Source organism: Lagopus muta, chromosome 13 (assembly GCF_023343835.1).
Source record: "Lagopus muta isolate bLagMut1 chromosome 13, bLagMut1 primary, whole genome shotgun sequence".
Classification (NCBI taxonomy): Eukaryota; Metazoa; Chordata; class Aves; order Galliformes; family Phasianidae; genus Lagopus; species Lagopus muta.
Window position 1 is genome coordinate 8,297,683 of NC_064445.1, and position 17,250 is coordinate 8,314,932.

The 17,250-nt window shown below is 39.1% G+C and overlaps 1 protein-coding gene across 4 annotated transcripts in view; it reads right to left on the reverse strand.

Moving 5' to 3' along the window:
* The window catches only part of DACH2 (dachshund family transcription factor 2), a 263,656-nt gene that overhangs the window by 117,587 nt on the left and 128,819 nt on the right, over positions 1 to 17,250 (reverse strand). For all 4 annotated transcript variants that reach the window (XM_048959136.1, XM_048959135.1, XM_048959137.1 and 1 more), the window contains one exon: positions 15,515 to 15,630. In XM_048959136.1, coding sequence (XP_048815093.1) covers positions 15,515 to 15,630 — 116 coding nt within the window. The remainder of the gene's footprint in view (positions 1 to 15,514; positions 15,631 to 17,250) is intronic.

Below are 17,250 nucleotides of genomic sequence, written 5' to 3' on the forward strand. Positions count from 1 at the left end.
ACATATATGTTAGCAACACTGAACTTCACCCTTTAGCAACACAAACTTCTACTTATACAAACATCTTTACAGAGCTTAATCAGCAGCGTGAGTTCAATAAGTTTCAGTAAGTTCATCCACAGAAGTACCAAGCACTGTGTGTACCAAATATTGTTTCCACATGGGTTCAACAGCCACCACTGTCTCTAGATGGAGGTTCCAAGCTTAGGAGCATTATGCACAGAAAGCTGGATTCTCCAAGGAAAGATCGTGAAGGTGAAGCACCGTAGAAGTATTTACCTGCTCTGAATGACAGCCAGGCTCAGTGTGACTAGGTACCTTGTGACAACTAATCACAAAGTGGAGCCCATACCCTACAAACTTCCTTCAGCACCAGCCCAGTTGTGTCTGAGTCAGGTACACTGTAAAATTTCAATGATGCCTTTAAATTCTAATGGTTTCAAGCTGCTGTAAACTTCTGCAGCAATCAAAAATAATCTGTCATGGGACTAAGGGGTATGAACATCATGTCACAGCCACTCTGCTGTTAGATTTATTGGAGGGTAAAGCATGTCATTTATGCATCAACTCACAGGAGAAAAAAGCAATCCCTATGAAGTTAATCTAATAATAGACTGGAAAGCAATGATTACTGTTTCATGTGCAGTAGCTATTTGTAGCAGTGGTTGGCCTAATTCAGCAGGCCTTGCCTGTCAGAGCTCTGGGATTAGCAAGTGTTTAGATGAAAATCTATCGGGAAACATCAAGAAATGGTTTAATGGGGAACAAAAGTCTTCATTGTTATATTTAATATTTGCTGAAACTTTTCCATTTGCACCACTACATTTTTAAAAAGCTTACTGGAACTGACATCCCAAATAGAATGCAAATGTTGATGGACTGTAATTTTAATTAATCTACAATAGCTCACCACTATTTCAACATAAAAGTCTGCTTTCACTCTTCTTTTCTTGCAATGAGAATGCCCTGAAATTGAATGCAAGATTCTTTAAAGACATATGTAATGTTAGAATGACTCGGGCTGAAAAGGACCCCAAGGATCCGCAAGTTCCAACCCCCAATCTCCAGCCATGACCTTAAAGTAATACACATTCTCTATCAATAAAGTAATTCATAGATCTTGGCTAACCAAGCTGGTCATTACCCATGCACTATAAACCAACTGCTGATATCATTCTAGAGAAGGAGAAATAAGAAGTAAAAAGTGAAAAGTAATACATCCAAAATTCAGAATCCAAACGTACTGGAAAATGGAACAATGGGGACTGGCTGTCAGATGACCCTATTTTGGTCTCTTGCCAGCATCCATGCACCTTGCATTGGAAGATGCTTTAAGCATTCCAGTTAAGTTCTAATGTTTAAGAGCCCTGGGAAAGGCTTCTTATCTTCCTTCACACACTGAACAAAATATTAAGCAAAATTAAAACTAACCAAAGTAAGATACTTAAATATTCTTTTGCTCACAGGCATTTTCTCTGTAGATTGGATACAATTACTCAAATTGAGAAAACAAAACATTCCTAACAGGAAGACTAGCTAACTCAGGCCTCCATATACTGGATTTCCATCAGCAATGGCAGAGAAAAGAACCCATAACATGCTGCAGTCCAGACAATCCAACACCCACAATATTTAGGGTCAAACACGTAGGCAGCCTAACCCACCACTCCACCTGTCAAATTCCTGTGCATGATCCCTGGCAGTCATCCTTTGGATCCTGAGAGGTTTCCTGAACTTTCAGGGATAAGATTTATATACCTCATCCCGACCTTTTCTAATCCTCCTCTTTTTGCAGATGGCACAGACACTGGAGGCACGAGCACAGGAAACCTACCAGAAGTGCCGCTATGATTTATTGCTTCCGATTTCTATCTCTTTTGTATCACTCCTTTTTTTTATTGCCTGGAAATAAACACTGACTTGAAAGGGAAAGAAAAACGGTCACAAAACAGTTGCTAGGATGGCTCTGCCTCTCAAGTAAAAAGCACGTTGCACAGGATTTTGGTGTGGGCCATGATACCGAAATGGCTCAGCTAATTGAGGGCAACCTCAAGGTCAGCACAAATTGTCGTGTAGACATAAAAGTCAAGGACAAAAAAATAAAGAGGAAAGGCAGAGTAATATGCTGCCATGAAAAATGGAGATCAAGAGAGACATATCAGAAAGGGAAGGACATCGTTGTATCAATGAGCAAAAAACTATTCTCAGGGTATTTTCTTAAGCACTGTGTACACTGAAAGCTTTCAATCAATGAATACAAATTCTCAGCAGGATTAGGACTCAAACTTATCTAGTAGATAGGATTAATAAGCTAGTAAAAAAAAAAAAATGTATTACCCATAATCAAAAACAATAAGGAAGCAGCACCAAAACAGAATGGCAAAAGTAATTTTGGTTAACTGCTATCATGTTTTCTAGGTCTGAAAAGGAGATTCAAGTGAGAACTTTCTAACAATCCAACCAGATGCAAGTACAAAATAGCCTTCTGAAGCCCCATACAGACTAAGCTAATACATTTCAGGAAAAAAATCCAAGATCAATATATCCATATGTCATATGAGACTACACAGAAAAATTTTGTACTAGGAAATATCAAAAACCACTACCTAAATGGCAAAACCCTCTGAATTGCCACTGAAAGATGTCATGGCTTTCTGGGTCAGCTAAATTTGAATAATAGGGTGTTGTTAGCCCAAATAACCTATCGACTCCCATATATAACAAAATTGAGAGACTCTTTCAAGTGTCCCATAGATTTAGCAGCTGTTGGTCTGACACTGTCAGCAATGCATCCATCTTAATCACAGTATGATCCTTTCAACTTTTCTTTTTGAGGCTCTGATTACTTCCTTCCAACCTTCAAGTCCTTTCATATCTGCTCAAGACTCTTATCAGCTCAGAGAATGGGTGCAAGTGAGTTAAAGCAATGTATCTGGTTTATACTGAACCACATCTCTTTTTTTTAGCCTATGTTTATATACATATGTACACATATGTAAGTATGTATGTATTTTTCAGCTTACACATAAAGGAAACCTGTACTTAGATGCTCGCAGGGGTCACCTTGTAGGTACTTTTGATCTTCTGTTCTCATAGTGTCTGTTGTAGGAAACCCCTGCAGCTTGCTTCACCCATCACCCTGGGCATTTTACATTTTATTCTCATTACTCTTTTTGATTTTTTCTTTGCTTGAAGTAAAAGACTCCATATGTTTTGCTCTTTTTTTTATTGGAAAATGTTAATGCTGTGTACCAGAGGGCACACTCAAATGAGGGATTGCCATTTGGACAGAAACACATAACACAAGTATTGCCTAGGGTACATCACCTGCATGTGAACTTTAATCATATCATAGCTTTTTCTCTTGCCAGAATTTAAGGTAATATTTTGATGCTGAAAATATATTCACTGTCCTCCAACTTGTTATGTTAAACTCTTTCAAATTAACTGGTACTTAATGACCCACAGTTCATAGGAAATTTGTTTCCAGTTCCTACAATGACCCAAGTGAATTATATCTGCTTTTAAAAGAAAGCTCAAAAAAATGCATTTTTTTTTTAATTTTATATTACACTTAAACTCTTCTCCTCATTTCAGTCTCACTGAAAAACTAAAACACTACTTTTAACTGTGTAGCTCCTAGTGGAGTTGGGAGTTCCTTAAAAGGAGAGCACTCATATTTCATCAGTGCACCAAGAGAAGGCTGTGCATCTGAAACACCTCCGCGATCCCGAGTAATTTACATTCACTAAGTGGATTAGCTGAAATAAGCATAATAAATGAAAGAGAATAAAATAAAAAACAATTTCACACTAAATGAAGGCTTGACTTATAGGAAGTGGCAGCTCTGATGGCCCAAGGCACAGAATTAGTTTTGCCACTCGATAATTTGACTGATTCACTCGAGTGGCCAGAAGAGGACATTTTCTGCCTGATTTCAGTGTAATCAAGTCACCTGCTCTGCGATTGCCAGGGCCAAGTCAACTGCACTCCGCTGCACCCCGCCTGCGCGCCTCGAGTAGCAAGAACAGTGTTTTCTGCCTATGCGTGCAGAACTACTGAGCTGTTAACGACAGCAGGATTTAGCAGCATCTGTACATCGTTTTCATCTGAAACCTCATATGCAATATGTAAGTGTTCTACCCCATTTGCTCCTTTGTTTACACAAAGTTTGGGGCTGCTGATGGGATGTTCTATTACATATACCAAACAGCTTACGGATTACTTTCGCTTTTGTTTTGTGTGTGTTCTTAAATCTTATTTTTGACAGATGCAAATACAGAAAAAAAAAAAAAAAAGGTAGTTCTTAGAGACAGGATACATGACATTTTCTGTATTAATTTAGTCTTGACTAAAATTATTCATAAACAGTTACAGCAAGATTTTGCATTGCATTTATGTAACACCTTTTAAATATAATTCTCTTTTTCATACTTTCTTAATGTTACTGCCTGTAGCCTGAAGTACTCTACCTTTTCTATGCATACATATCCATGCGGAGATGTGGGAAGGCAACTTGGATGACATGATGTTAGTTTTATTCTTGCCTGCTAAACAGGGTTAAGACTGGTAAATGCAATAAAAGTGCTCATCTTCAAGCACATGACCAGTTTCACTGGTTATTATTTATAGCTAACCTTTCAAAGTAATGACTGCACGCTGTATGTTAGAAGAACAGAAGCCTGTATTACTGTGGAGTACTTTCCCTTTATGCAAATATTACATTAACACTCCACCAGTCAGGAAAGATAATCTACTTAGAAATATCATTATTATTAAAGCACATTCAATCAATATGCAAATGTGAAAAACAGTAATTAAGTTTTTTTTTTTTAAACAACTGTGCATCAGTAAAAACAAAGACACAACTTGTATTAAATGATTTCACATTTTTACAACCTATTCTCTACTTGATGCAAGTTACTGCTTCTTTTACCCACATTTTTCAATATGAAAGTCCATGGTCATATAATCACAGAATCGCTTGAGCTGGAAGAGACCTTTAAAGTTTATCTAATCTGACTCCTCTGTGATGAATAGGGGCACCTACAGCTCAAAAAGCATTGCTCAGAGCCTGGTCCAACCTGACTGTGTCTTAAGGACAGAGCTTCCACCACCAATCTGGGCAACCTGTTTCACTGTCTCATCACCCTTACTGTAAAAAAACTACATCCTTATGTTCAATCTAGATCTCCCCTCTTTTAGCTTGTAACAATTCCTCCTTGTCCTGTCACAACAGATCCTGCTAAATAGTCTGTCCCTTCCTTTCTTACAGCCCCCCTTTAGACACTGAAAGGCCACTGTCAGGTCTACACAGAGCCTTCTGTTCTCCAGGTTGAAGAACCCCAGCTCTCCCAGTCTGTTAGGGGAAGTATTCCAGCCCTAGAATCGTTTTTGCAGTTCTCCTCTGTATGCACTCCAACAGGTCCATATCTCTCCTGCACTGAGGACTCCACATCTGGATGCAGTGCTCAAGTTGAGGTGTCACCAGAGCAAAATAGAAGGGCAGGATCACCTCCCTCAACCCACTGGCCACGCTGCTTTGGATGCAGCCCAGGATATAGTCGACTTTCTAGGCAGCAAGGGCACATTGCTGACTCATATCCAGACTGCCATCCTCTAGTACCTCCAGATCCTATCCAGCTCCATCCTTACATTCCCCAGTTTGTACAGACAGTAGAGGTTCCCACAACCCAGGTGAAAGACCTTGCACTTGAATGTACTTAATCTCATGAGGTTCTCCTGGGCCCACTGCTTGAGCCTGTCTAGGTCTGTCTGGATGGCATCCAGTCACTCAGCCGTGTCAGCTGCACCACGCAGCTTGGTGCTATCTGCAAGCTTGCTGACAGTGCACTCAATCCCACTGTTGACATTACTGCTGAAGAAGTTACAGAGCACTGGAGACATCACTCGTCACTGATCTCCATTCAGATGTTGAGCCATTGACCAATACTCCCTGTGTACAATCTCACAACCAGTTCCTCACCCATCGAACAGTCCACCCATCAATTCCCTATTTCCAATTTGGAGAGAAGGATGCTATCAGGGACCATGTCAAATGCCTTACTAACATCCAGACAGATGAAATCAATTCCCTAGCCCACCAATACAGTTAAACCATCACAAAAAGTGACAAAGTTGGCCTGGCAGAACCTGCCCTTGGTGAAGCCATGCTGGAGATAATTGGCGATACCAAATTCCCTCTCTTCCATATGCCTTATCACAGCTATCAGTATCTGCCCCATCATCTCTGACACTGAGGTGAGGATAACAAGTTGGTAGTTCATCCTTTCTACCCTTCTTATAAATGGGTGCAATGCTGCCTTTTTTCCAGCCACAGGGACTTCACCTGACCACCCGACTTTTTCACATGTCATTGACAGTGACTTGGCAACTATGCCAGCAAATTCCCTCAGGCCTCTGGGATGTATCTCATTGGGGCCCATAGACATACGGATGTTCAGGTTCCTTAACTGGTCTCAAATCTTATCTTTGCTTACAGCAGGAAGGGGTTACGGCTCTCCCGGTTTCCACCTTCCAACCCATTTGATTGAGGGCTGTATTTACAGCTGTTGCCAGTGAAGACTGAGGCAAAAAAGTTGTTGAATAACTCAGCCTTCCCATTATCCACTGTTACCAGCCTGCCTGTGTTGCTCACCAAGGAATGAACACCCTCCTGAACTTTCCTTTTCCAGTTGTTGTACCTATTGAAGCCATTCTTATCCTTCTTTGTGCCCCTTGCAAACCTAATCTGTTAATAAAATGAAAAGGTGACCTTGCCTAATTTAATAAGTCTGTGTAGAAATAGTCTTTCAACATGTAAAAGAATTACAAAAAGGTTATCATAGCTCACTTTCATGGGAGAGTACTCTAGCTTTTCCAGCTCATTTCTCAGGCTCTCACTGTAATTCATTAGATTACATAAAAACAATATAGGTCATTATATTTTAATAAAGGCTTTCCTTTCCTAATAAAACGTCTGTCATGTACATTCAGGCATGTATTATATAAAATACTTTTCTTTCTGAAGTAAGCCTTTCACATTCAAGCCACACGCAGTTGTTAGCTCCAGGAATTACTTCTCTTTGCAATGAATTTGAAGACAAATTCAGTTTCTAGACAGAATCCCCCAAGATTCTAGACCTCCTACCTTCCAAACAGGCACAACATGACAGCATAATATCAGTTAGTACCAGCATGAAGAGGTTTTCTCTCTTCAGCAAGAGGGCAGGGTACAACACTAGGCTCATTCAGACAGCTTGTTTTTCTTTACATCTGTTCATTTTAACTGTAATAAAAGTCTATATGATCAGAATTTATTTCCAGTGAAATGTTGATATGGTTCCAGTAACTTAATGAGGATGATCAGACAATGAAATCTATTTCAGTGATGATAGTTCCAAAATTAAAACATGTGCCTCCCTAGAATGCTCAGTAAGCAATGCTTTCCTTTCCTCATGAACCCTGTTTTGTTGCCAGCACTTGGCATCATGTTGTACTGCTTGGGAAGGGCTGAAAGAAGAGCATATTCTTCTTCCCGGAGGAGACATCAACTGCAGCCACTGCACCTTTGTGCAGCACAGGTCTGCTCTTGTGGAAAGCAGCTCTCATTGCTAATCCCAATTATCCCAGTTTTCTGCCCTCACTATATGCCAAAATCTTCTCCCCCCAGAATACCAGGGAGGTTTTTCCCTGCTATGCATAGCTGGGCTCACATTGTTCCCTCTTATTCACACACAGCAGGCTTTGCTTTATTTAAAACATTTGTCCTCTCAGAGAGTTACACTCTCCTTTTTACAAACTCAATGCAAAGGTTAATCCAAAAATCAGCAGCAGCACATAACACATTTAGACCACTGGCTGTCACTGCCTTGCACCAGGGAAACACTTTGAAAAGGGAGAACTTGCAGTCGCATTTTGCAAACCACTTTCCTCAGACAAGCAAGATTTCTACCCATCACTTTGCACTCACAAGTGTTAGCCACTCGCCTAACTCTGAACTGCTCCATGAGGCCAAAGAGAACAAAACTGTCATCTTCCATCACTCCCCCTCAGCAATCTTTTGATTAACATTTTTTCCATCTTTTTTTCAAATCATATGCTGCTACTTCTCATGAACCCTATTTCACACAAGACAACAGAAGGATGCAGAATGTTAGCAGTGGTCTGACATACTTTCCAAATTCAGTTTTGCAAAAGAATCCTTATAGAACATGATCTCCAAAATGTCCTAATAAATAGTAAGACACTTATTAAAGCAAACAAGTAATGCAATCCACATCAATGGAATTACTCGTGTGCTTACTTTTAAAAACACACTTAAGTACTCTGCTTGTTTAGGACTCCAGAGGTCTGCAAGACAACGACTGAAGCACTGCAGCTGTTAAAACTACACTGGAAGTACTTAATCCCTGACCAGAATTGTATCTATGGAAATGCTTGGATTTACGTATAGCACATGCTTACTTTTCAATCCAGTGTGATTTATTCCGTTTAATACTTTTGAACAACTCGTAACAGTGTTGTTTCACCAAGAATTTTGCTATAATACAGCCTAAGTTTTCTTATGGGAAACTGCACTACTCAAATCTAATTTAGATGTGAATGCAGCATTTTAAGAGAATATTACAAACCTAAATACAGAAGACTTTAGTATTGTAAATAGGTGGTGAATCAACATTTTTCTGCAACCGGGCATGTATCATCAAACCAGTCACAACTGTATCCATTTAAATATATCCTACAATTAAATGTTTGTTTCTAACCTCTGACAGACCTCAGCTTTCAAGTCATAGGAAGAAAACCTGTACACAGCTATCTTGAGCTTACCAGGTTGTCTGAAATACTGCTGAATAAATCTAAAGCAAGGAAGACAATCAGTAAGGATCCATGCTTCTTGTCCCCAATGTTGTATTCCAGAAAATTTAGTTCTGTTGCTAGCACAAAATTTGCTCCAAATGCACGAACCACATGGCACCCCAAGCAACACTCCCAAATCTGAAGAAGCTTGATTTGTTACCAGATGATTATTGGCTACGTGCATTCAATGAGCCTCTTAACCAGCTATGTCAGAAAACCATTCTCCATTAGCATTAACATAAAAATTATTCAGTAACATCGTAACTTCAGCAAATGAAAATCAGACCCTGACATTAAAATGTAGGAATGTATGAAACACATGCAGTTGTCTGGGATTCTTACACAAGCACTCCCAAGGCATTTAAATGCATTTGATGAGATACTGGATAAAGCTACCAAGTGAAAAACATTTCAGAACATAATTGTTCAACTTAATCATACAACCACGTAGAAAAATAAAACCTAGGAGAAAATTTTCAGTTACAACAGTCCTGCTATTATTGCCAAACCTCAGATAACAGAAAGAGCTAAAGATAACAAATCGTTTATACCTCCCATTACCATTTTTTGCTTTAGGACATTTCACGACAATATAAAAAAGCTCAACGAGTTCCAAAGGCAGTTAAAGATGTGATGGAGAGAGGCAGAGAGGTATTAGGATCATTATAGACCTCAATGCCTTAGGACACCAGGCTAAGAAAAAAACTGGTAGGAAAGAATGTCACAGATTACACGGACAGACAGACGAAAACGTGCTGATTTTGTTAGCTATGCGATACTTGCACCAATGATTTCAAACAGTTCCCTTCCACAGGCAAAACACGACAAATTGTGAGCAGACCTGCCCTACATGCCCAGAGAATCCAGTCTTAATTCTCTTAGTGTGACCATTCTAGCCTAACTTTGTCATCTCAAAAGATAAATTCAGGAAGATCGATTAAAAAAAAAAAATAATAAAAAATCTTCAAATGCTTACAAATGAAAGTATATTACTGAGTTTCACACTTCTTGGACAATAATTAGTAGCTGAGGCTAAGTGTAAATTAAATTTACAACAAGGTTAACAATTCAGTAAATTCTCAACAGCTTTAAGTATTCATATATCACAAACCTAATGTCCCACACAGATAAATCAGACACTAAAAATGGATCTCTAAAGAAAGAAAATATTAAAACAGGGAAGGAAAGGGGAACTGAGCGACTCACGGTCACTCAGATCATCAGAACTCTACTGAATGGCTGTATTTTAAAGAGTAATGATACAATCCCAAATTCCTCATTCACTCGAATTCATGCTCCCTTCAGCACAGAAATGTGCTGGCACAAGATGGGGTGGTACTCAATCATGCGGCATATGCGGTCTTTAATTTTAAAATCCAGTTAAATGGATGTTCTAACATCATTTTTTATCTAGGAACATTTCATGATAAAAGAGTGAGCATGTAACTTATTTGTCAGCTTTACTGTGCAGCGGATAACTTTCCTATGTTACTCACATGAGTTTCCATTTCCCAAAGCTATATGCATTCATTATGACAGTAAAAATGAAGAGTTGCTAAAGAGATGTATGCATTTTTATTACAGTTTGAAAAAACAGATCTTTCTACAGTCCTTTGAGCTTCTGAGTGTGTGATTTGTATAAAATATTTCTCATTTTGGGGACACAGCAGATGGAGTGCAGGGCACTGTGGGATATGCCATTTATCACAATGACAGTGCGTAGGTAGCACTGATCCTCTCACCACAGGGGGAAGCTAGAGCTGCAAATGCAGAGCAGCATTAAAAGCCCGACGAGTGGAGTTTGGCAACACTTGTACTACTCATTAACTTAATCATATTAATTTATTAGCCATATATATCAAAGTAATTCACTGCTGAATTGACACCAAGAACAATTTATAAACTGTTAACGCTCCCCATTGGCAGGGAAGTGCTGCAGTATCCTTAACCAGTATGTTTGCCTCCGATTAAAAATAATAATTTCTACCAAGCCAGGTAATGCCAACAATGACAAAGTTGTACATATGTTTCTCATTATAAATGGAACTTTAAAGTGACATCTACGACAACTGAAAAGAAAAAAGGATTACGGTAGACAGTGAAATGAGCTGCAGAAATAGTAGTAAACATACAAAAATGCTCAGAGAAATATTTTGAGAAAGTGAAAGGTTCCCCTTAACTTTCTGATCATCTGCTCTCAGAGGTTCTAGGACTGCTGCCAGCCACAGCAGCCCTACATCTAACACCTCAAGAGGTGAAATCAATCCATAAATTTTCTGTTAAGTGACCCTGAATGAATGTTTATTCTTCAAGTAACTTTCTTAAGAACACAGACACCCTCAGAACCTGGTTTTGGCACTGCTGGTCTCTGAGCACGTGGAACGGATTTGCTGCTTTCAGTCCCACTGCACCTGTCCTAAGGGACACCCCTGCTGCCCTGCTCCTCAACCCGGGACACATCTCCCAGTTCCACAGGCAGCACAGACTCACAGGCACTATGGCTGCACTCATTTCAGGAGAAAAAAACAAGGAGGAGACCTGTGGAGCAGCGGCACGGAGGAGTTCCCACAGGTAGCAGGGCTCTGCTGCACGGCCACGTGCCCACTTCCATAACAAACAACCAGAGGTGTTAGAAGCCTCTGGCCTCCTCCACTCCTCTTAAACAGATGCAACCAATACACGTGCTCAAACACTACAGCAAATACTGCTGTATTCTCTCTGTTCCCTGGAAAGGCTGTGACTGCTAAAAAGCACTGCTGAATTGGAGTAATGCACAAAGTTACCGTAATCCTGTACGGTGTTTTTTTGTTTAAGTCCCACAGTGATGTTATTTGCCTTACCTATTACAATAGTAATTTCACTGAAATATCAGATCTTGAAACTATGCAGTTCACAACGTTCTTAACTATTTTTAAGTTAAAATTACACTGAAAAACTGTTCATGTCAGCACAAACAAGTCAACATTTTAATTATTGTTTCTTATAAACTCTAGACAAACAGCTATTCAGATAAACGGTATCTGTTTTTATTTTATAGAAATAATAGTAGTGTTTCAACACATTGAATAGAGAAAAACCTGTAATGAAGACTTCATATAGTGCTTTTTTTAAACCTTTTTGGGTATGAGCTAGATTACAGGCAGAACAACTATGACAAGATCGAGCCACTCTAGCAGCTTTGCTCCGTATCAACAGTTTTCTGAACTGCTGATTTAAATAACATAATGGATTTCACTTTCTCTCCACACAGTAAACCACTGCTTCAGAGCCTAAAAGTTCCATCAGTAAGTCCCAACCATCTTGTTAAGATATACTGAAGACAAAGCCCTGTACATTAACAAAAAAACCCCAAACGCTTTATCTCCTATTAATGTCACTTCATCACACTGCATTGTGTGAAGAAAAAGAAGAAAGCCTTTGATAACTGTCCCTCACTGACATATGGGATTTTTCCCTTGCCCTCACAGCAGGCAGGGGCACCACGCTGATTTCGACATTTCCTACAATACAGGAAGCACAACACTTTCTCCTAAGCTAATGCAAAATGGACAGTACTCAAATATCAGCTCTTGGGCAGGGTCATTGTGCTGTTTGCTCAAGCCCTTCCCATCAGCATGCATCCTAGGCACGCTGCCTCATCGTTCTCAGTCACTGCAGGATAAGCCACCCTGCTGCTCCAGCCTCGTCCTCAAACATTCCCATTCCCCAAAGGCAGAAGGTAGCTGGAAGTGTTTGAAAACATAGGTGATTCACTTAAACTGCTTTCCCAATTTCTTGCATGAGAGTAGCTGTAGTCCTCTTTGCCAAGATGTAAAAAATTATACTCTGCACTGGGAAATGCAGTATGCCTAATTTAACTACCTGTTTATTATGTGAAAATGACCATGTAAACTGAACTGACACAAACCAAATGGGTGATGAAAATAACAGCACATTTCAAGGAACGGAAACGCAGATGGCTCACCCAAGTCTGCAGGAAGTTGCTAATCATCATTCTTGTAATACCCTCTACAGACAGATGTGTGAGTTCTATGGCCAGAACAGCAACTTCTTGAGACGTATCCATCTAACCTACAGCACGTATGGATAGAGACCACAGACTAAAGGGGAGGCAAAACTAGAATGTGAAATGGATGGATGAATCACGCTACATCTGCTAACATGGAGTCTGTTACCAAAATGAGTTATCTGAAGAATAAAACAGTTTTGATGGTAATTTGGTCCCATCTGAAAATGGCTTGATCACATAAAAAGAGAGAGTCTGATTTAATATTTTTTTTTAATATTGCAGGCAGATTAACATAACCATCTGCAAACCATACACAATTGAGATCCCAAATAAGTAAATTAACACTTGGCTGATACACAACACTTTAATATCCTTGCAACTTTTACTCTATACCAGGCTTCTGAGTGGTGGTTAATAAAAGCCTTCGTTCTTTAATAAGTGTTAAAATGTTTTTTGTTCTTCGCTCAGCCAAAAGGAAAGAATCCAACTGCAGAAGTGTTGAAAGCAACCAGAGGAAAGCAGACAGTAATTAAGTGAAAACAAATATAAATAAAGCTAATGGAGGCTTCATATCCCAGGTGCTCCGTCAAGTTTACAACAGCTTAGATCCCCCACTGAGTTTACAAGTGGCTCTTTTGGCACCCTTCCTTACTCAGCACTTACCCCAACTTTCCCTGTGCTGCTTTTCTTTATGAACAAAACAAGACCAAAACTTCAGGGGCTCTGAGTCCTGAGACTACAGAGCCATTGGTGCAGAGCACCTGTGCCATGGGCTGGCTACAGGACGCTTCACCCTCAGGGATCCATCTCACCTGAGTACTCAACGACAGTGATGCTTTGGAATTGTGTGTTTTTTCTTCCCTGCAACTTAATCGCAGAACTCCCCTTCAGCTGCTTGAGGCACAGTGTGTGTGACTTCTGCCATTTGGTCACACAAAGGTTTTCACATACAGCTCACAAGGTCAGAAAGGCAGCCACCCTGGGCCTCAGCTGAAAGGGGAGCTTGGGGGCTCCTGGGGGCAATCTCCTTACACAATATTCCACAAGTTAAATGAAGTGGGATATGTCCCAGTCACCACTTCAGACTACAAAAAAAAAAAATTGAAGTCTAGAAATAACTACACTTTAAACATTTTTATTCACGCACTGTAATACTTAATATATGTGAGATGCTGCGTCTAGATTCTATTTTACTGTGCAACACGGAGTTTGCCAAATATTTTCCAATTCAAAGAAACACTGTAATGTGCATTTAAAAAAAGGTGAAAAAGCACTACGCAATGTTCCAGATTTCTCACAAGTAGGTGACTCTTGTGCTCTCCTGGCTATTGGTAATAATCCAAACAATTAAATACCAATGAAATTCCTGGGCTAAGTACATGACAGAGATACTAAAACTGTCAGTTGTTATTATAAGAGTAACATACAATTCCCAAACTCTGCTGCATGTATTTACAGTATGTGAAGTTGCACTTGTTTGACTGTGGCATCTGGCTGTACTAAAAGGCTTTTATACTTACATTAACTACTTTGGGTTTCTCTGACTATTGCTTGAGAATGTTTATTTCCATTTTCACAGAAAAGGTTATTGGTTCTCTGTGAAATTGTCATGACACTTAAAGTTGTAGGGGGAATCAAAGTCCTCAGCTTTGTTGCTCTCCTGGACACTGAGACTCACTGAGGCACTCAATCACTGCAACAGGTTTTGCGAGCAGAGACCACAGTCACTGCATTAGAGACAAACACTTAATTCTATGATTGCTGTGAGCTGTTCTCTGCATTCTGCTAAAACCTTTAAGTTTGTTGTTAGAGATACAACATGTTCACACTGGGCTTTGACAGTAATCCTAAAACTGCTAGGCCTCCTGAATATTTAAATAATTGCTGTGAGGAATATAGTCTGTCAATATAGCTGTACCCTCTTGATTTTATTAGCAAAATGAACTTGTCCGTCTTTGGGATACCATCAATTAAAAAAAAAAAAAAACTTATCAAGATAGCTTAATTAGGGACTTAAGATTTTACTAATAAATAATAAAGTGAAATAAAACACCATGCATTACATTTTGAGTAGAGATTGCTTGTAATTTCATGTTTTTATGCTTCTTTTTATATTATGACATTTAATGTAGATTATTAAAATAGAATCTACTGTGGTAACATGAACTTATCTGCTTTCTGAGTGTTTCTTTTACATCTCGTAAAAGCATTTTGCTGTCTTCCCAGCATACATTAACAGTGTTACAACACAATACACATTAGCCACGCTGTTCATATCCCATGAGAACTAAAACACACATGCATTTGAAAGGAAGAAATGCATGCTACAGGGCTCTCTGAAACAATTGCTCATTTTCTCCTTTTTTTTTTTTTTTTTTTTTTTTCCCCTTCTACTAAAATAACATTTAATGGAATTTCCTGCAAGGAAATTACAATTAATAAAGAACTAAATTACAAATCCACTAGATTTCAGTCACTGCAGCAACAAACCAGAATTTTCATGAACGCTCAAAAAAATCCAATAATGTAACCTCTGCTAAAGCTTGAAAAAGCCATGAAGGACAAGGCACTTAGATCAATATTAGTTTATTTTAACTGCGGTGCAGTATGAAGAGATGAAGCTGATCATCTGATGGATTTTATTACCTGTCGGAGAGATAAGGCCTGGTGATAAGAGGCCTGGAACTCCATGGGGCAGAAGACGTGCATTTTCCTGTATCGCAACTCCAAGCGAACGCTTCGGGGGTCTTCCTGGCCGTGAGCTGATGAAACAAGAAGATAAATGAAAATGCTTTTTATTTTTCAAATATTTGCTTACTATACATAATATATGTACAAAATACACAAACTATCAAAAATATGTGAGATTATATTAGCAGTTCTTGCCTAGGAGGAAAAAAAAAAAACCTCAGTCAATTAAGCATACATTGCTTAGATTGCTTAGATAGAAACAATGCATAGATTTCAAATGAACTAACAATACATTGTCAAATAGCACCTGTAGTTAACACAGTTGTGAGCTCTACGTCACATAAATGATGAGAAAACTTTCATTTTACTTCCATTAAAACAGCAGAAACAAAACAATCCAGATTCTAGTCCTAACGTATCACTACCTTGCTAATTAATACGTGTTTCTCAGTACTCCTGCCTGCAAAACAGAGCACAAGAGATTCATGTGCATGTTGGTAAAGTCTTGAAAATGCAACTAGATGCTTTACTCATCTCACAAATGGAGATTTTTGGGTAATGTAGATTAATGATGCAATGACTGGGGGGACACCAGAGCCATTCAGATTAGGTCCACCGGAATTTATTAGCTCCGGTTCAATTGAATATAACCACCATTTACAGGCACTTCCACGGCAACTCAGCCTGCCTGGCTTCAGGGAGGCATACCCACATGCACCTCTACAATCCATGTACTAGCCAAGGGTTTCCCAGCTCCTACAGGTCACTAACAGAGAGAGATATCAGCAGTAACTGCTCCCCAGTCTGAGCCATGCATGTGCACTAAGCAAGCTGAAAAGCCACACTGACTCAAATTTCAACACAATGCAATCTTTATTTTTGCATTAACCACCTTGTTCTGAATCATGGCAGCTAACAGACTACTTCTGAAGACTCAGCACTAATTTAATACTCAGCTTTTCCAAAACTGATTACTTCAGACTGACTTGTGGTTTTGACTACCACACATAGGTTAAACCAAGTATGCCCAACCTGCCAAAAACTCCATCTCCAACCACCTCATCAATTATGTCTGTGATTTTTAATCCAAAATGTTAAAGATCTGAATATTCATTTACAGTATCTATTTTTTAGCTATCGTGTTCATCTCTTAAGTACGCTTGCATGAAATCATGCTATACAGCTACCATAATACAGATTTACAGAGCAAAGACCATTTGAATCAACTTTCCCAAGACAAATAATAAAAATATAACCTCCTAGTGTTTGCCAAAGTATTCCTGCTTCCCTTAGATCAAAACAATTTTTACTTTGCTGAATAATAGAGCTCTTGACAAAATATAGTGAAGCACTGCATGAAGTAACTAAGCTGCAACAATGTATGAGGTTTGAATAGAGAGCATTTCCAAAATGACTTCAAGTCCGCAAAGACATTTCAGTTAAACCTCACTCCATCAACTTATAGTGCCAAAGCTCTCCATCACTGTAAGACAAACTCTGTGTTTAGATGAAGACAACTTCCAGCAACACTGCGCAGAGGTACCATTAACGTGTTCATTTTTCACACACTGTGCTAGTGCTATTTTGTTTTACTGTACATCAAGGTAGCACAAAATCATTTTTTCAGTTTATTATTTTCTCTCTAAATAACTATCCTGTCCTTTTTTTAGCTTCAGGTTTGCCCATTTTGT